The sequence below is a fragment of the Nomascus leucogenys genome, chromosome 22a (genome assembly GCF_006542625.1).
Source record: "Nomascus leucogenys isolate Asia chromosome 22a, Asia_NLE_v1, whole genome shotgun sequence".
In the NCBI taxonomy this organism is placed as follows: Eukaryota; Metazoa; Chordata; class Mammalia; order Primates; family Hylobatidae; genus Nomascus; species Nomascus leucogenys.
In genome coordinates, this window is record NC_044402.1 from 140,962,242 (window position 1) to 140,982,587 (window position 20,346).

Genomic DNA, 20,346 nt, shown 5'->3' on the forward strand with positions numbered 1-20,346 from the left:
GGGACCAGCTGGGATGCTCAGTAAACAAGAGCTCCGGAAGATATGCAGAACAAGAGAAGGTGAAGTTTGGGGACAGCAGGCACTGCAGGCCACCCAGAAGGAGGAGGAGAGGGGACAAGAAACACTGACCAGGACTTCAAGATGAGGAGTGAGCAGAGAGGACAGCAGGACACGGGTAAACCTACCTGGCACTATGAGGATGGAGAGGGGAGTGTCGGAGGGTGTGCATTTGAGTGCAAGTGTGTAAAAGAGGCCCAGGAAAAGGAACGAAGAATCTCATCATATAGTTAAAGTGAGGGAGCACAAAGTAAACCATAATGAGCCATAATTAACCATAAATCATGTGGACCCCAACCCTAATGCTAATCATAACCTTAAACCTCATGTGGACTGGAACCCTAACCCTAACCCTAACCCTAACCCTAACCCTAACCCAAACCCTAACCCTAACCATAACCCTAAAATTCTTGCGGACCCGAACCTAACTCGAACCCAAACCCTAACCCTAACCCTAACCCTCACTCAATTCAAACCCTAACCCTAACCCTAACCATAACACTAACTCCACCCTATCCTAAACCCTAAACCTAATTAACCATGCCTCATATGGACCCGAACCCTAACCCTAACCGAAACCCTAACGCTAACCCTCACTCAACCTAAACCTTAACCCTAACCATAACACTACTCCAACTACAACCATAACCCTATCCCGAGCCCTAAACCTAATTAATGCTGCCTCATGTGGGCCCTAACACTAACCCTAACCATGCCTCATATGGACCCGAACCCTAACCCTAATTCCAACCCTAACCCTAAGCCTAACCCTAACTCTAACCCTAACTCCAACTCCAACCCTAACCCTAACTCTAACCCTAACCCTAACCCTAACCCTAACCCTAAGCCTAACCCTAACTCTAACCCTAGCCAAAACCCTAACCCTAACCCTAACCCTAAGCCTCGTGTTGACCATAACCTGGCTCAAACCCTAACCCTGACTCTAGTCCTCACCCTAATTCTACCTCTAGCCTTAATCCTATCCCTAATCCAAATGCACCCTCTGATCCAAACAACTCTTCAGCCAATGTCAGACCTCACCTTAACCCTCACCTTCACCACCACCATTCCAGTTCTCCCCGCTTCAGACTTCTCAGGGACTTGGGCCAGCAGCCCCTGGCCCCCAGGCCTTGGTTTCCCCACCTGTGTGGCATGGATTTGGGGCTGAGGGTACAAAGACTGGCACCCACCTGAGCCGATGGAACAGGCTTAACCCCTGGTCCCGAGGAGGCCTCTACTCTCCCAGTTCTCCCCTTGCCCATGTGGAAGGGGGCTCATCCCCCAGCATGGGTGCTTCCTGGCCGGTGTCCATCTCTGTGTGAGTTCCTGTAGGGAGGGACCAGGTAGGTGTAGTTGGCATGGCACCACCATGCCCCTGGCTTGGGCTTATGTGGGCTGACAGTCCTGTCCCTCCACCCAGAGGCCCCTCCAATGATGTAGCTTATCAGAGTGTGTGTATATGTGTGTGTATGTGCACATGTGCACGTGTGTATGTTGTATGTGTATATATGTGTGCATATATATGCATATGTGTATGTCTGTGTATGTATGTGTATGCAGTATCTATATATGTGTATGTGTATAGATGTGTATGTGTATGTGTATATATGTATATATGTGTGCATATATATGCATTTGTGTGTGCTTGTGTGTATGTTTATGTGTGTATTTGTATGTGTATCTATGTGTTTATATGTGAGTGTGCATGTGTGTATGCAGTGCTTGTGTGATGTGTGTTTTTATGTGTGTGCATGTGTATTTCTATATGTGCATGTGTGTATGTTTACATGTGTCTGTGTGTATATGTATGTGCTCGTGTGTATGTATGTATGTGTGTATTTGTATGTGTATCTGTGTGTATGCGAGTGTGCATGTGTGTATGCAGTGCTTGTGTGATGTGTCTGTTTTTATGTGTGTGCATGTGTATTTGTATATGTGCATGTGTGTATGTTTACATGTGTCTGTATGTATGTGTATATGCCTGTGCTTGTGTGTGTGTACACATACACGTGGACAGGTGAGGGGGAAGCTGTATTGCGCCACCACCCAGGCCCTTCGAGCCCAAGTGCAGTCTCCCCAGGGCTCACAAGGCCCCAGCACGCTGCCCTCCTGCTCAGATGGTGCCCAAAAGCCCCTTGCTGAGTCCTCTCTAAGCCTCATGTAGACCCATGAGTCCTTTCTCCATCTGTTTCCTCTGCATGTGATGCTTAGGGATCGTTCATTTCAGGGCCAGTGAGGAAACCCCGTCTTCTCCTGCACTGCCGTGGAGTTAAAGGAGAAGGCCACAACACACTCCCAACACTTTCTACAGACTAGCAGTGGGGTGTTTGGCCATCTTTGGTTTTGACCTTTTATTTTGGAAATGTTCAAACAGATTGAAATAAGCAGAAGTATAATAACCCCTTGTGCCCATCACCCCACCTTTGGCAAGAGCCAAAGAGTCACAACTGACGTTGCTTCACCACACTCCCATCTACGGGCTCAAAATGTTTTGAGATAAGTGCCAGACATCATATCCTTCTATCTACAAAACATGCCACATGAATAAAATATAAGGACTTTTAAAAACACATGACCACAATAAGCATTATCACATCTAGCGAAGAAATGAACCTTTCCTTAATTGCAACAAGCAGGAGTTAATTTTTACATTTTCCCTACTACTTCTACAATTTTTTAGAGAACAGTAAGGTAGACTTTATTCAACGGAGGCTACCACAATGGAGTTTTGCAGCAGGGAAGGGAGATGAGGCTCAATTCCCACCTTATACATTTTTTTTGTTTGTTTGTTTGTTTTTGTTTTGTTTCGTTTTGTTTTTTTGAGACGGAGTCTCGCTCTGTCACCCAGGCTGGAGTGCAGTGGCGCAATCTCGGCTCACTGCAAGCTCCGCCTCCCGGGTTCACGCCATTCTCCTGCCTCAGCCTCTCGGAGTAGCTGGGACCACAGGCGCCCGCCACCACGCCCGGCTGATTTTTTGTATTTTTTAGTAGAGACGGGGTTTCACCGTGGTCTCGATCTCCTGACCTCGTGATCCGCCCGCCTCGGCCTCCCAAAGTGCTGGGATTACAAGCGTGAGCCACCGCGCCCGGCCTTATACATTTTTTAAAAGAGCTTATTTGGTTGAATTAGATCTGAGGAGCCTGGCTCCAGGCCACAATCTTCTGTGTGATCATTCAGGCCCAACCACAGATGTTGCCAGCAGGCCCCACAGGAGAAGCAGCCCTCCTGCCCCAGACAGCACTTTCCGCTCTTAGCCTCCTCCACGGTTCCCCAGGCCAGATCCTTTTGTTTGAGCCTTGTTTCACCTCCTTGGTAGTGAGATCATCTCCCCATCTGCCTGATGTCATCCAGGGGTCAAAAATGGGACGCGGAGGAGCCGGCACCTTTTTCCTTCTGTTTGCCTCTTGCCTGCACTATTGCAGTCGTGAATACAGGCCTGAGGGTGACCTTCCATTGGGTTCATGGTCCCAACCTCGACAGCAGTGGCTCCACAGGATGCACACAAGGTCCCCGCAGTCCCGGCCGACATACCTGTTGGGCTCTTAGTTGGCAGCTTCCTCCTCCGTCTCTCCATTCCCCTCCTGGGTCTCTTGCCCTGTGCAGCTTCTTGCAGACTGGACTTGGCAGCCTGTATGTCTGGAGTTCCCATGCCTGCCAATCTCCTGTCGACTGCGAGTCAGCTCTGATACTTCACCAGATTGAGGTGAGAGTTTTGGTTTTTTGACAAGCCCACTTCATCAGCGGGGCATGCATTTCTACCAGGGGGCTCTTGATGTCTGGTGGTCTCTTTTTGTGAGGCCGGCAGCCACCTATGATCATGAATGTGACAGGAAGCTGCCAAGAGACCCCCAGTGGGTGATTCCTGCCTCCTGATGTCATGCAGTTCTCTCCTGTAAGGGTGGCTGGACTTACTCACGTATAACAAACAATACAGTAAAAAAAAAAAGTGATGTGCTGTCTGTTCCATGATTAGGTTGAAATAGACCATGGCATCTGTCTTGGATGCATACTCTCTCTCGCTGGCTCTGGGATAGCCAGATGCCATGCTGTGTGCTGCCCTGTGAAGAGGCACAGCCAGTAAGGAACTGAGGGCAGGAACCAGGGGAGATTTGGGGTCCTCAGGCCAGCTGCACATTGGGAATGAAACTGTACCAACAGCCACTTGGGGGAGCTGGAAGTGAATCTCCTCTTAGTTAAGCCTTCTGATGAGACTGTAGCCCCAGCTGACACCTGGATTGCAGACTCATGAAAGACCCTGAGCAGAGGACCCAGTTTGGCAGAGCCCGAATTCCTGACCCACAGGAACTGGGAGATAAAACTCTGTGGTTTTAATCTGCTCATTTTAGAGGTAACTTTTTGTGTAGCAATAGGTAACTGACAATGCACAACTAAAATAATAGATAATTAACCCTAATGCTAGTTTCATTCATCCATCAGGGTTTGCAAAGTAGTGATATTCGACTTCTGTCTTCCTTCATTATTTATTAGCAGAAATGTATCTATAAAAAGAAGTGTTCCTTCATTAACTCTTTGGTCATGTTGAGGTACAGTTTGCATAGGAAAGGCAGGGCAAATGCTTGATTCTTTCCCTTCCTTTCCACATTTATAAAATAATGAACTGTTTTCCTGGCATCTTTCAACAATGACTAATGAGTTTTTAAAGTATAATTACAAATTCATGAGTTTAAACATTTTTTTATGTTCCCATTTATTAAAATTATTATCCTTATTGATATTCAGATCTTCCTGTCTTTGTCCAGTGCCAGCCTATTTGATTTAACTCCTGAGCCCCTTTGGCACTGCCCTGCTAATCTTTGACAGCTACTTTGTTCTCTGGCATAAGAAGACATTCCAGAATTATCTTAGACATTTCCTAACCCAGATTGGACAGCATACACTTCTCTCCAAGAGCCCCTCTTCCTCTTCAAGAGAAATGGTACTTAGAGACCACAATCTGGGTGTTAGGTGTGCTTGTGGTTACTGGATTTGTCATTATTTTTAGGCCTTGTCAGTGGATGGAACTAAGGCTTTTTTTTTGAAAGACACATTATGAGTACAAACTGATACTTTCTATTTAAATTCAGATTTACAAAGTTTTTACTTAATCTTATTGATAACACATCTGCATCTCCTTTCTCCCACACCACACCAAAAATCTCAAACAATACCTAACATAGTTATTCATTTGTTTTATCCTGTAACACACACAATATTTTCAAAATGACTTTACCAACACTACCATCAACAGTATAACCACTGAAAATAGTTTAAAATTATTTTTAGATACTTTTAAACTCCCTGGGTTGTGTCGATGTACAGACAAAACAGTGTTTTAAAATTATTTGGAAGATGATTATTTAAAATAATGAAAACTTCTTTTGCCATTCTTTTTTGTTGTCAGGCTATATGGATATACATCCAAATGACTGGATTTTAAAATCACTTGGAAGAGTTTGGTAGGGTCATATTGTCAACCCATAATGCAAGTCAGTTAGTTTCATTTTGCGTTCAATTTTAAGAATTTCTTTTACAAGTTAATTTAATTAAATTAAGTAATTACACAAACATTTGACATGATTCTAAATCCAAATCTAGAAACCAAGATATGGTCACAAAAGTCCATCCCTATCCCATCACCCAATTTCCACCTGTTTCCTACAGGTAACAGTTTAATTTAAAGCAAATTTTGTGGCTTGTATTTCCATTTGTAAAACATACAAGCTGATGGCTGCATCTAAAAACACATAAATTGTCTATATATACATAAACATGCTTTTTTTCGTTTACAAATATATCCTGGAGATGACCATAGGACAGTGTGTAGAAATATTTCTCCCTCCTCTTTACAAGTGCCCAATGTCCTGTGATGTGAACATGCTTCATTCAACTGGGGCCCTTGGGAGAGATGCTGAGTGGTTCCCGAGCTGTCCCCACTCCACACCATGGCAGTGAATAGCTGCTAAAGTACATGCTTCATAGTCCTTGCATCTCTCTGTGAGTACATTCTTAGAAGTGGGGTTATTGGGTCAAAGAGTAAATACATCTCTAATTTGGCTAAAGATACTGCCAAATCCACCCGCGTGGGGGTTTGTACCACCTTAGAGATCAGCGATCAATGGGTGATATCCGAGGACGTCTTTCTATTGTGGTCAAACTCTTGGATTTTGACCTGACTAATGGAGGAGAAATGGTGTTGCAGTGAACTTTTGATTTGTGTTTCTCTTTTTATGATCGTTTTGAGCTTAATTTATGTTTCTCTTTTTATGATCGTTTTAAGCATCTTTTCGTATCTTTAAGGAGCCATTTACATCTCCTCTGTGAGCATCTACTCCCATCTCTATCAGCAGGCGTCTTGCCTGGCTCTGGAGGAAGTGCCTCTGAAGGCTGGTGGTCCCAGGATAGGGAAAAAGAACGGGTGTGAGAACTCTTCACACAGTGCTTCTTCTGGGGTTAAGGACCCTCTGCCTCAGTGGCTCCTGGGCGTGATTAAACTTGCCATTTCCTGGGCCCATCCTAGACAGGCTGCTGCAAGCCAGCCAGGCCGGGATCCTGCTGCCCCGGGGAGGACGTGGGGAAAATCCCTCCTGGAGGGACTGCCCCTCCATTGTCCAGCCACTGAGTGTTTATGGTTCAGTTTGGGGCGGGGATGACAGCACACGACACACACTCTGCTCTCAAGAGTTACTACTCCCTCCCTGCCAGACTCCTCCGACCGGAGGTCTCCCCAGAGTGGAGGACCTTCCAGCGGGTGGCAGGCGGCCTCAGGCAGGCAGTGGGGAGCCTCTGCAGTTTCCCGAGCCAGGAAGTGGCACTTAGGAGTGAGGATCTTAGGAGCGGGGCTCTTGGACAGGAGGGTGAGTGAGTTCGGAGGACCCCAAGCAGGGGCTGGATGGCTCTCTCTGCTGAGAAGGGAGGGCCCTAGGGATGGGGACAGACAGCTGGCAGTTGAAGGTCCAAGGAGCAGGCGCCCTCCCAGTCACAGAGCCTTGTGCAGAGGAAGGGGAAGGAGTCCGAGAGGGTGGCCCTGCTGTCCAGGGCCAAGAAAGGGGGAAGCCGCTGGAAATAGCAGAAACCTGGCTGGGGCAGCACCCAAGGCCCACCCCGAGGCCAGGCGGGGACCCCAGCAGGGCATCTGGCAGCAGTGGGTCCCCAGGAGCAGGCAGTGGGAGCCATCAGGGTGAGTGAGCTGGCAGGGGTGGCCCAGGGCTGGGGTCACCTGCCCTCAGCCCGAGGAGCCTCTTCTGGCCTTTGGTGGCCAGGGCTGGGATCTCCCTGCTGGTGGCCAGATGCCTCGACACCCCCCCAGGCTGGGGGAAGGTGGGGCAGGAGTTCCAAGGCGGGGAGATGGCCCCTGAGTGCCCAGGGGCCTCCTGCTGCAGGTGGGCAGAGCTAGAGGCTCCACTGTGAGGGTGCCTGGTGAAGGGAGGAGTGGGCACGGGGGAGGCAGGGAAGGGCCCTGGGTGCGACTTGCAGCCCCTCAGACCCTCTCAGGACCCCTCCCGCCCCCATCGTGGTCCCCTCAGGACCCCTCAGGATCCCTTCCAGACCCCTGGGACCCCATGTCCCCTGTCCATCCTGTGGTGGTGCTCAGCTCCTGCCAAGGGCCCTGCACTTGGGCTGTGGGGACCCCCTGAACACCCAGCTTGGCTGGAGCCTGCGGGGGGTCCAGAGAGGCCCAGCAGAGGCGCTTCTGGAGGGGGAAGCCAAGCTGCAGGCAGGTCCCAGAGGGGGTTTGGCAGCCACAGGGCCCCCGGGGCAGGGAGCAGTCCAGGGCGGCACCTTCCTCTGGTGGCTGCACTGGGGGACACATCCTTCTCAGTCCCTCTGAAGGGAGCACGAGCCTGTCGTGGGAAGTCCCCTGTCTGCCCCACTCCTTCCTGGCCAGCATCGCTGCTGCTCCTCGGCTGCCGAATGCGGCCTGAGCGCCTGGGCAAGCAGTGTGGATCTCAGGGGCCGCAAAGCGACTTTTGTGTAGGGGCCGCAGGGAGGAGCCCGCCATGGGGTAGGAGGCTTTCAAGTAAGAGAGGTGGCCCCAGCTGGGCATGGTGGCTCACACCTGTAATCCCACCACTTTGGGAGGCCAAGGTGGGCAGATCACGAGGTGAGGAGATCGAGACCATTCTGACCAACATGGTGAAACCTCGTCTCTACTAAAAATACAAATTAGCTGGGTGTGGGGGTGCATGCCTGTAATCCCAGCTACTCGGGAGGCTGAGACAGGAGAATCACTTGAACCTGGGAGGCAGAGGTTGCGGTGAGCTGAGATTGCGCCACTGTGCTCCAGCCTGGGCAACAGAGCTAGACTCTGTCTCACAAAAAAAAAAAAGAGAGAGAGAGGTGGCCCCTGCCAGGGCAGAGGCCTGCAAGACGTCCAAGAGTGGGGGGAGGTGGGGGCCAAAGAGCTGTGGGGCAGGAGGGGTCTCCTGCAGCCTGGGGGCTCTGCTGGCCTGGTTTGCACTCTGCCCCTCGGCACCCTGGCAGCTCCTTCCAGGTGGCAAATGCTGGCTGCTGCCCACCCAGCCAGCATAGGGAGGAGGCCTCAGCCTTCCCTGCCACCCCCAACCCAAACCACCCCCTGTGGCCCAGTCCCTGCTGGCTGCCCTGGCTTTGGGGGCAGGTGGTGCCAGGAGCTGGCTCTTGTGGGAAGATGAGTCTGGGGTCACATAGAACATACCTGCTGGGCGTGGGCAGGCCAGGCTGGGATGGGGCCATCACAGGAGGCTGGGCACAGGGCGGGTCTTGGTTGGAGGGGACCTTAGGCCACAGGTGCTAGTCTTCTGCAGCCACCCCCGGGACCCCTGCCCGCTACCTCCTCTGCCCCACAGCTGACAGGCTTTGCCCTCCCCTGCCCCTCCATGGCCACACACTCAATTCTCTATACACTTTTATTATGGAAAACATCAAATACACACAAAAGGAGGGCATCTAGGACAGAGACCCTGTGTCCTGGTCCCCAGCCCCTCACGGTGACACCCCCAGGCTTTAGGCAAGATCAGTGGGGGAGGGGAGTTTCCCAGCAGGACGTCCACTTCCAGACCTGGTTGTGTGAAGAGGGGAACAGAAAGTGCTGAGGGTGACAGAGAAACCTCGAGAAGTGGGAGGTGGACTCACATCCTCTCTCGGGGTCTACAACTGAGCCCCCACAGAGGACCCCGCTGGTCTGCCTCAGCTGCTGGGTGAGCAAGTGAGGCACTGGCCTTGGGGGCACAGCACTTGAAGGGACACCAGAAAAACAGTCATAAAGATAAAACCGTAATGTGTTGTTTTATTTCTTATTTATTTATTTATTTATTTTTGAGACGGAGTCTCCCTCTATCGCCCAGGCTGGAGTGCAGTGGCGTGATCTCAGCTCACCACAACCTTTGCCTCCTGGGTTCAAGCAATTCTCTTGTCTCAGCTTCCTGAGTAGCTGGGACTACAGGCATTCGCCACCACGCCCAGCTAATTTTTGTATTTTTAGTAGAGATGAGGTTTCACCATGTTGGCCAGGCTGGTCTTGAACTCCTGACCTCGTGATCCGCCTGCCTCAGCCTCTCAAAGTGCTGGGATTACAGATGTGAGCCACTGCACCCAGCCAATGTGTCGTTTTCATAAACCAAAACTATGCAAAGGACCCATGAGGATCCGAGCGACTCATTTAGGATGGCAGCTTCGCTGGAAAAGGGATCTCGATTCAGACCTCAAGACATGGTTCTTGGGTCTCACTCAGGAAGGAAGTCAAGGTGAGTCAGAATGTGGTGAGAAGAGAGGGTTTATTGAAAGTTGCTCTGTTACAGAGCAGGGTGTCATCAGAAAGCAAGAGGGGGAACACCCCAACTTTAACTTTTTCTCATGCAGGGGTCTCGTCTATGTAAAGACTAAGCTAAACTGTGCCTAACATGTATTATTCTATTGATTTAAAGAAAACTATCTGTCACAGGGTCTTGCTCTGTTGCAACTAGGCTGGAGTGCAGTAGCACGATCTCAGCTTGTTGCAACCTCTGCCTCCTAGGCTCAGGTGCTCCTCCCGCCTTAGCCTCCTGAGTAGCTGGGATTACAGGCATGCACCCCCATGCCTGGCTAATTTTTTTTTTACTTTTTGTAAAGACGGGGTCTTGCTATGTTGCCCAGGCTGGTCTCAAACTTCTGGGCTCAAGCCATCCTCCCACCTTGGCCTCCCAAAGTGCTGGGATTACAGGCCTGAGCCACTGCATCCGGCTAAGCGTAGTTATCTGAAAAGCTTATATTGTTCTGGATACCGGGGCACTTGGACACTTTGCTGTCATAGAAGTGTGTCCACGCAGGCGTCACTGGCGGCTGCTTTAGCTGTAAACATCATGTGACCATGGGCTGTGGCTGGCAGGTATGTGCCTCGTTGGTCTCAAGATGGAGCTGAATGTAAACAGCTTTTCTCTGACTCTCCCAGGCTCCTGCTTCCCTGACATCCCCTCACAGACTTCCCTTCAAAGCAGGGCTGTCCAATCTTTTGGCTTCCCTGGGCCACATTGGAAGAAGAAGAATTGCCTTGGGCCAAACATAAAATACACTAACACTCACGATAGCTGATGAGCAAAAAAAGGTCTGTGCGTAAATCTCATAATGTTTTAAGAAAGTTTACAAATTTGTGTTAGGCCACATTCAAAGCCCGCAGCCCGAGGGTTGGACAAGCTTGCTGCAGAGGCTGCTCTAGATAGGGCTGCAGGGGTGGCGTCCGGCAGCTCTAGCTGGAGAAGCAGGAGGAAGGGCAGGAAGGAATCCTGTTCGGAGCTCCTCGTGTCATACATACAGCCCAGCGGGGTGAAGTGGGAGGGGCTGGCGCTACTGCAGGGGGCTAACCTTGGCGGTGAGGGGCAACCTCGGAGAGGAAGCTGCCCAGGAGCAGAGGCTGGGGCGGAGGGCCCTGGGCAGTGCCCCTATGCCCACAGCAGGACCCTGGCTGCCCGTTCTCCTCTGCAGAGGGCCAGTTGTCTGAAGCTGCCCAGCAGGGAGAGAACAGGCCTGGCCTGGACTGGAAACCTGCCATCTGGCCTCTCGAACCTGAGGACTCCAGGGGGCCTTGAAGAAGGGCCTCAGCGGCAGCAGAGGACCCCGGGCAACTGTGCCTGAGCTGGGCGCTGATGATGACTGACACCTGCTGTGTCCCAGGCACTCGCGGCCCCACAGCAGGAGTCGCTGGCGTGAGGGGTTGTCGAGCTTCACAGAGGCCGGGCTGTGTGCCAGGGCCCCGACAGGGCAGGAAGCAGATAGAGTCCCACAAGCACGAGCCCAGTCCGCAGAAAGGGTTACTTAAAAAATAAGTTCTGTGATAACATCAAACAGGGTGAAGGGCTAGAAACAGGCCGTGAGGGTGCAGCTTTGGGGAGAGAGGGTCCCTGGGGGTGAGCGGGGAGCGAGGAGAGAAACAGCACTCTGGAGGGGCCCGGGCAAGGCCTGCCTGAGTGGGAGGGGGCAGGGCACGAGGGCCCGGGCTCCAGGCTGGGTGGGACTGCCCTGAAGTGCCCCCACGCCCTGCGGAGACAGCCAAGGGGCAGATGGAGAGAGGTAGGGGGTGGGCTGGGGACAGCGTTTCCTGTAAACAGGTGGAAACTGGCGGTGAGGGGCCCTTCCCAGAGACAGTCAGAGTCTCTAAATGTCCAGTTTCTTCCCCAAGTCCACACAGCCCACAAGAATCCACTGGGTCCACGTGGCCCTGCCCAGTGGGGCTTCCCTTCCAGTGTGTGAGGAGCACAGGTGCCAGGCCACGTCAGGGAGGCCAGGCCTGGTGGGGACGGGGTGCCCCAGGCCACTGCTGGGGAGGAACGATGCCCAGCGGAGGGGGCGCGGTGGAGTTCATGGCTGGCCTGGCGGTGGGGGGTGGGGGAGCTCTGCAGGGCCCTGGCTCTGGTGGGCTGGGTAGGCCTGTTTGGGCACCATCTGATCCGCCAGAGGTGGAAGGAGCACCCCTGGGAGATGCCCTGCCCTGCACCTCCAGTCCCTGCCTGACGGCGGCCGGGCTTGGACTGATCAGGTGCCGTGCCTTCTGCTGACCCCAGAGGCCAGACCCTGCGGCCAGAGTGAGGGGTGGGAGTTGAGATCGGGCGGATGAAAACCCAAATCTGAGCCTCCTGCCCGGGGATGAGGCCCCTCTCCACTGAACATCATGGCCCATGGAGACTCGGCGGGGAACCCGAGGGCCCACACTGGGGACTGGGCCTGGAGGGACAGCCGGGGAAGCAGGAGGAAGGGCAGGAAGGACAGCAGGCGAAGCAGGAAGGAAGGGACAGGAGCCAGGCCCGGGATAACAGCAGAGAAGGACCGATGCCCAGCCAGGGTTTCCTCAGGTGCCTCTGGGTAGAGAGCCCTGGTCTGGCTCAGGAGGCCCAGGCACTGGTCTCAGACCTGTCCCCACCTGTGTGACGCTGGGCCAAGCTCTTCCCTTCCCTGGGCCTCAGTTTCCACCGCTGTAAAGTGGGGAAGGGTGAAACTGAAGCTCTCCCCAGCCTATCCCGGCCGTTGAGGAGAGACAGGCTGTGGTCAGGGGCTGTGGGGCCCAAGCTGGGGAGACAAGGCTCCCGCTCTCAGGATGGACAGGGCCCAGGAAGGGGTGCTCTGCACCGTGGGGGAGCAGCCTGGGCCTACGGGCTCCCCCACCATGAACCCAGAGGGAAGATGTCCGCTGAGGAGGTGGGGGCCAGGGAGAATATTCTAGAGCAGATAGGGGTGGTCTGGGTAGGCTTCTGAGGGGGTGGGCTTGGAGGAGGGGCAGGGGGGGGAAGCAGGGGAGGATCCAGCGTGCCTGCATATGCTGGAGCATGTGCCTCTCACCCGTGTGCGTTGGTGTGTGCATGTGTGTGTGCATGTGTGCCAGGGTGTGTGTGTGTATTGGAAGGTGCCCACGGAGCGTGTCTGCATGAACCAGGATGAGTGTGCGTGCTGCACCCTGTCTGGGGGCTGGGCATGAGGCGCTGGGGAGGGCGGGCTGACCGCAGACCCTGGGAGGGCTGGGCCCTGGGAAGATTTCCGAGATGACAGGGCAGAAGTGGGCTGGGGAGGAGGAAGGCTCCGTGGGCGGGGCTGGAGCGCCTCTGGTTTTGCTGTCTGTCTCTCACGCTGTTTCCAGAACAAATGTGTGCCCTCAGCAAGGATGCTGGCTCCTCAGAGGTGTCAGCACAGGCAGCCGGCACCCCACTTCCCTCCCAGAAATCCCCCACGCCTTCTAGCTGGGGCTGGTGCAGGAGCAGTGGGGAACTCCGGTTACCCCTGCCCTGCTGCCGTCAGTCAGCCACCCGCCCCCCCACCTTAAGGAGGGGCAGAGTCAGGGACCAGCCCCGAGGGGTGGCTCACCCCAGCTTCACTTCCCCCAGCCCTTCTCAGACAGCCACTGTGCAGGCTTTGGCAGCGGGGGTCACACACTCCACCTAGGAGGCCAAAGCTGCCTGCAGGTCAGTGCCACCCACTGCCCTAGGGGCCTCGCAGCTGGGCAGGGGCATGGTGGGGATTCTCAGAGCAGGGTGAGGCTGTGATGGGGTCTCAGAGTGGGGTGAGGCTGTGATAGGGGGTCTCAGAGCGGGGTGAGGCTGTGATGGGGCGTCTCAGAGTGGGGTGAGGCTGTGATGGGGGGTCTCAGAGTGGAGTGAGGCTGTGATGGGGCGTCTCAGAGTGGGGTGAGGCTGTGACGGGGTCTCAGAGTGGGGTGAGGCTGTGACGGGGTCTCAGAGTGGGGTGAGGCTGTGATGGGGTCTCAGAGTGGGGTGAGGCTGTGACGGGGTCTCAGAGTGGGGTGAGGCTGTGATGGGGTCTCAGAGTGGGGTGAGGTTGTGATGGGGTCTCAGAGAGTGGGGTGAGGCTGTGACGGGGTCTCAGAGTGGGGTGAGGCTGTGATGGGGTCTCAGAGTGGGGTGAGGTTGTGATGGGGCGTCTCAGAGTGGGGTGAGGCTGTGACGGGGTCTCAGAGAGTGGGGTGAGGCTGTGACGGGGTCTTAGAGTGGGGTGAGGCTGTGACGGGGTCTCAGAGAGTGGGGTGAGGCTGTGATGGGGTCTTAGAGTGGGGTGAGGCTGTGATGGGGTCTTAGAGTGGGGTGAGGCTGTGATGGGGGTCTCAGAGAGGGGTGAGGTTGTGATGGGGTCTCAGAGTGGGGTGAGGCTGTGATGGAGTCTCAGAGTGGGGGGGTGAGGGGTGAGCTGTGATGGAGTCTCAGAGTGGGGTGAGGGGTGAGGGGTGAGGCTGTGATGGGGTCTCAGAGTGGGGTGAGGCTGTGACAGGGTCTCAGAGAGTGGGGTGAGGCTGTGATGGGGTCTTAGAGTGGGGTGAGGCTGTGATGGGGTCTTAGAGTGGGGTGAGGTGTGATGGGGGTCTCAGAGAGTGGGGTGAGGCTGTGACGGGGTCTCAGAGAGTGGGGTGAGGCTGTGACGGGGTCTCAGAGTGGGGTGAGGCTGTGATGGGGTCTAGAGTGGGGGGGTGGGGGGGGGGGGGGGGTGTGGGGGGTCTCAGAGTGGGTGAGGCTGTGAGGGGTCTCAGAGAGTGGGGTGAGGCTGTGAGGGGTCGAGGGGGGGGTGTGGGGGTCGAGTGGGGTGAGGCTGTGACGGGGTCTCAGAGTGGGGTGAGGCTGTGACGGGGTCTCAGAGTGGGGTGAGGCTGTGATGGGGTCTCAGAGTGGGGTGAGGCTGTGATGGAGTCTCAGAGTGGGGTGAGGCTGTGAGGGGTCTCAGAGTGGGGTGAGGCTGTGACGGGGTCTCAGAGGTGGGGTGAGGCTGTGAGGGGGGGGGGGGGGGGGGGGGGGGGGGGGGGGGGGGGGGGGGGGGGGGGGGGGGGGGGGGGGTGGGGTCTCAGAGTGGGGTGAGGCTGTGATGGGGGTCTCAGAGTGGGGTGAGGCTGTGATGGGGTCTCAGAGTGGGGTGAGGCTGTGACGGGGTCTCAGAGAGTGGGGTGAGGCTGTGATGGGGTCTTAGAGTGGGGTGAGGTGTGATGGGGGGTCTCAGAGAGTGGGGTGAGGCTGTGAGGGGTCTCAGAGAGTGGGGTGAGGCTGTGACGGGGTCTCAGAGAGTGGGGTGAGGCTGTGATGGGGTCTTAGAGTGGGGTGAGGCTGTGATGGGGGTCTCAGAGTGGGGTGAGGCTGTGATGGGGGTCTCAGAGTGGGGTGAGGCTGTGACGGGGTCTCAGAGAGTGGGGTGAGGCTGTGACGGGGTCTCAGGAGTGGGGTGAGGCTGTGACGGGGTCTCAGAGTGGGGTGAGGCTGTGAGGGGTCTCAGGAGTGGGGTGAGGCTGTGAGGGGTCTAGAGTGGGGTGAGGCTGTGATGGGGGTCTCAGAGAGGGGTGAGTCTGTGATGGAGTCTCAGAGTGGGGTGAGGCTGTGATGGGGTCTCAGAGTGGGGTGAGGCTGTGATGGGGTCTCAGAGTGGGGTGAGGCTGTGATGGGGTCTCAGGTGGGTTGAGGCTGTTGGGGTCTCAGGGGTGGCTGAGGCTGATGAAGGCTTGGAGCCTGTGTGTGGGTAGCAGCTTGTTGGAGTGTGGGATGTGACATTTAAAAACAAGAATAAAGAATGCCCCGTGCTGTGGCCCCGAGTGAGCAGCTACTTTTGTGAACTCGTGTCACTCACAGCCCCATCCTGGGTCCTGGGGTGTGCTGTGTGGGGCCCAAGCCCAGAGGAGTCACGGGTACAGGGGACTCTTTGGTGCCTGGGCCACAGGGATCTGCACCTCACTGCGTGCCCCCACGTCTTCAGCAGTGGTTGGGACCTGTGGTCTAAATCCCAGGCCAGTCAGGCACTCTGGGGTCTGGGTGGGTCCCCGGTCCAGACAGTGGGAAGGGCTGGTGAGGGGCTCCAGTGTGGCTGGGCCGCCTGTCTATGGCCAGGTTTCTCTCCTGGAGGGATTGCTCAGTGCAGAATCAAAGGGCTCTTTTCTGCTTTTGTGTGCAGAAGCCGAGGCTGACCTTGTCATCAGAAGGGGAAGTGGGGCCTCAGAGGCATGCTGCTGGCTCCTATCCCCACAGCCTCCTGGGCAGGAAGTGGAAGGGCCCCATCCCCACGGTCCCCGGCAGCGGGAGCTCCCCGAGGCTGATGGTGCTGGTGTCTGTTGAGGAAGACGGGCCTGAGGAGCTGAGGCGGGAGGCCAGCTACGGTCCACGGCCTGGACACAGATTCCTGTGCGGGGCTGGGGCAGTAGGTGGGCATCTGTGCTGGCCATGTTGGCTCCCGGGCACCCCATGCTGTCTGGGCTAAAGCCTGGGCCTTGATTTCCTGAACTTTTCTGGGAGGCAGCCCACGGGTGAGACAAGGACCCATGAACAGGGCACTTCTTCAAAGCCTACGTGCACCTTGAAACTCTTGCAACATTTGCATTTTTCTCCCTAATAGTTCAGTGTTTGTTTTATCATAAACAGGAAAATTTAAATATTGTAGTTAGACTTTCTTTCTTCTTCTTAGAGATGGGGTTTCACTCTGTCTTCTAAGGCTGGAGTACGGTGGTAAGATCATAGCTCACTGCAGCCTCAACCTCCTGGGCTCAAGCCATCTTCCTGCCTCAGCCTCCCGAGTAGCTGAAACTACAGGCACGCGTCACCAGCCCAGCTAATTTTCTGTCTTTTTTTTTTTTTTTTTTTTTTGGTAGAGACGGGGTCTCCCTATGATGCCCAGGTTGTTCTTAAGCTTCTGGCCTCAAGTGATCCTCCTGTCTCAGCCTCCCAAGGTGTTGGGATTACAGGCATGAGCCACCGTGCCTGGCCTGCAGTTAAACATTCCCCCACAAAATACTAGGCCACACGGAGGCTAGTATGAAAGTTACAGCCCTGGGTATGTGTGACCTGAGAGTCCCTTGGCAGCCATGGCGGGGGATGAGGGAAGCTGGGGCAATGGGAAGGGGCCTAGGCATACGAGCCCTCGGGTCCTCACCTCCCATGAGGCAGGGTCCCAGGCTGCCTCTACTCAATATGGGGCAGCAAAAGAATCACCCTCTAGCCATGCAGGCCCCCTCCCCCTCCAGGTCTGCACCCCGCCCCAGGCTGGCCCTGGACTTCTGGTGGATTTGAGTACTCAGGTGGGGAGAGTAGGAGGCCAGTTGCACGGAGCCCTCCCCAACGCACAGTGCCTGCCCAGCTCAGGTGCCTCTGAGGTGTAGATTCTGAGCAGGTTCTGGGATCTCGTGGCCCCTAGCGGGGGCTGCCACAGGAGCACAGGACCGACAGCAAGGGAAGATCCCAGCGATTGGTTCCAGTGGGTTCTGGGGATGTCCTCATAGCTTGGCCTGGCTCAGGGTCCCTCCAAAGGTCCCTGGAACGAGGGCGAGGTGTTGCTCATGAATCAGAGAGAAAGCAAGCAGGACCGTCAAGAAGGGAGGAGAGAGACCCTTGGGCGCGCAGTGCTTTGCATTCGGGAGAAGAGCAAGCAGGAGGAGAGAGACCCTCGGGCGTGCAGCAGTTTACATTCGGGGGAAGGACTCCTAAAACTTGGAAGTCAGCAAATATCCGCTGTACTTCACCAGAGGTGGGATCTAAGGAGACGAAATGAAGCCAGAGGGCAGAATGTGTCTGTTTCTGGCTGAAACCTGTGCCCTGCGTCCCTCATGGCCTGGGGACCTGGAGTTGCCCGGGGCCGCTGTGGGGGAAATGCGTCCCAGCACTAATGGTCCCCAGCAACTGCAATCATGGGGTTTGGGCGCTCTCCCCTCTCCTGATTTGGGGGACCTTGTGTGCTCCTCTGGGCAGAGGGAGGAGGAAGCCCCTTCGCTGTGGGCTGAGTCCTTCCCACCTTCCATACCAGCCCAGCAGGAAGCCACTGCGGGATGCCCCAGAGAACAGCCTGATGGTGCGGGGGAGAGGCTTCTCCCGCTCTCACCCCTCCGGGCTCTTCCTGGACCCACTGAGGAGCCCGGGTGGTGGGACGTGTGGCTGTGAGTCCTGGACTCTGGGCGCTCACCAGCAGCTCCGTCTCACACCCACCTGCGTGCGACACCAGCACCCCTTACGATGAGGAAACAAGTTGGTCCAGCTGCAGGCATGGCCGAGTCAGGATGACTCCAGGCCATGTCCTGGACACCAGACCCTGACCAAGTCCATCCAGGGCTGGGCTCAGCCTTCCTGGGCTATGTCACGGAGGGTGTTGGGGACAGCGAGAGGCTGGCGTGGACAGTGGAGGGGTGACTTTGTGGGTGGTCCTAATAGTGATGGAGAGGAGGATACTCAGCTCCACCCCTGGGTGGCCCCTGAGCAGCACGGCTAGGGCCTGGAGGGGCAGGGCTGCCCTCACAGGCTCTGACCCCTGGGAGCTCAAGGGGTGAATCCCTGATCCCAGATGTGGGACTGGGATGGGGCCTCAGGCTGATCCAGGCAGGACCTCCAGAGCTCAGGACCGGGTGAGTGGGCTCACAGGGAGGGAGGGGCAGGCCAGAGTCCCAGCTGTCCTGGACTCTGCTGTGGGGAAGAGCCAATGCAGGTGTGGAGTCAAATGTGGGCGCCTCCTGCAGCCAGGTCCCGGGAGGGGTGGAGGGGCAACCCTGGGCTTTGTCCGGGAGCCTGGTCTTCCCATCCTTGGGCTGACAGGTGCCGCTGCCTCTGAACCCTCCCTGCTAAGAGCTGTGTGCTGGGTGAGGCTGGCGGCCCTTTGGGCTCCCTGTCCAGGATTTGCGCTCTGGAGGGTAGGGCTTGCTGGGCTGGGGACTGGAGGGGAACGTGGAGCTCCTTCTGCCTCCCTTCCTGCCCCATGACAACAGGCAGGTCCCAGGAGAGAAGAGCTCAGGAGATGGGAAGAGGATGTGTCCAGGGGTTAGACCTTGAGGGTGACTTGGAGTTCTTCACGGCATCCATGCTTTCTTTGAGGAGTTTTGTGTTTGCGGATGTGGGGTCGGGGCTCACCTCCTCCCGCATCCCTGCCCAGAGGTGGGCAGAGTGGGGGCAGTACCTTGCTCCCCCCGCTCGCTCTCTGCTGACCTCCGGCTCCCTCTGCAGCCCCAGGACCATGAATGGCACCTACAACACCTGTGGCTCCGGCGACCTCACCTGGCCCCCGACGATCAAGCTCGGCTTCTACACCTACTTGGGCATCCTGCTGGTGCTGGGCCTGCTGCTCAACAGCCTGGCGCTCTGGGTGTTCTGCTGCCGCATGCAGCAGTGGACGGAGACCCACATCTACATGACCAACCTGGCGGTGGCTGACCTCTGCCTGCTGTGCGCCTTGCCTTTCGTGCTGCACTCCCTGCGAGACACCTCAGACACGCCGCTGTGCCAGCTCTCCCAGGGCATCTACCTGACTAACAGATACATGAGCATCAGCCTGGTCACGGCCATCGCCGTGGACCGCTATGTGGCCGTGCGGCACCCGCTGCGTGCTCGCGGGCTGCGGTCCCCCAGGCAGGCTGCGGCCGTGTGTGCGGTCCTCTGGGTGCTGGTCATCGGCTCCCTGGTGGCTCGCTGGTTCCTGGGGATGCAGGAGGGCGGCTTCTGCTTCAGGAGCACCCGGCACAATTTCAACTCCATGGCGTTCCCGCTGCTGGGCTTCTACCTGCCTCTGGCCGTGGTGGTCTTCTGCTCCCTGAAGGTGGTGACTGCCCTGGCCCAGAGGCCACCCACTGACGTGGGGCAGGCAGAGGCCACCCGCAAGGCTGCCCGCATGGTCTGGGCCAACCTCGTGGTGTTTGTGGTCTGCTTCCTGCCCCTGCACGTGGGGCTGACGGTGCGCCTCGCTGTGGGCTGGAACGCCTGTGCCCTCCTGGAGACGATCCGTCGCGCCCTCTACATAACCAGCAAGCTCTCAGATGCCAACTGCTGCCTGGACGCCATCTGCTACTACTACATGGCCAAGGAGTTCCAGGAGGCATCTGCACTGGCCGTGGCTCCCAGTGCTAAGGCCCACAAAAGCCAGGACTCTCTGTGTGTGACCCTCGCCTAGGAGGCGTGCCGTGGGCGCTGTGGGCCAGGTCTCAGGGGCTCCGGGAGGTGCTGCCTGCCAGGGGGAGCTGGGACCAGTAGCAAGGAGCCCAGGATCAGCCCTGAACTCACTGTGTGCTCTCTTGGAGCCTTGGGTGGGCAGGGACAGCCCAGGTAAAGGCACGATGCCCTGCTGGTTTCTGCCTCTCCTGTACTCCTGCATGGAGGGCATCTGGAAACCCAAGCTGGAAGGACAGGGCGCTCCAGAGACCTCCTGTGAGTGTGGGCCAGCACAGCCCGGGCTCAGACCCTATCCTGTCATCCCGTATTGCATGTCCACAGGCACCACCCCACCCTGTTCCGTGTTCCACAGGACTGGAGAGAGATGGCAGTCATGTTCTGGCAGGGACATGGCATAAGCATGCGGCTGATGGCATCTCACAGGACCACAGGCTCCGGAGGGTCCATGCC

General features: G+C 56.2%; 1 protein-coding gene across 3 annotated transcripts; it reads left to right on the top strand.

Moving 5' to 3' along the window:
- Positions 1-5,934: 5,934 nt before the first annotated feature.
- GPR35 (G protein-coupled receptor 35) lies at positions 5,935-20,046 on the top strand. Of its 3 annotated transcripts, none has more exons than XM_030803662.1 (2): positions 5,935-6,022; positions 18,958-20,046. In XM_030803662.1, exon 2 carries the CDS (start codon positions 18,968-18,970, stop codon positions 19,895-19,897), a length of 930 nt encoding a protein of 309 aa, XP_030659522.1. In that variant the 5' UTR covers positions 5,935-6,022; positions 18,958-18,967; the 3' UTR covers positions 19,898-20,046. The 3 variants fall into 3 exon arrangements, with proteins under 3 accessions (XP_030659522.1, XP_030659521.1, XP_030659523.1); XM_030803661.1 differs by having other exon boundaries at positions 5,983-6,052; XM_030803663.1 differs by lacking the exon at positions 5,935-6,022 and adding an exon at positions 10,635-13,458.
- The last annotated feature ends 300 nt before the right edge of the window (positions 20,047-20,346 follow it).

Excerpts from the sequence above, each read along its gene's own strand:
- GPR35 (XM_030803661.1), top strand. The coding sequence starts at position 6,027 with ATGCTTCATAGTCCTTGCATCTCTCT. Across the intron at positions 6,053-18,957 it reads CATAGTCCTTGCATCTCTCT|CCCCAGGACCATGAATGGCA; the intron begins GTGAGTACATTC and ends CTCCCTCTGCAG.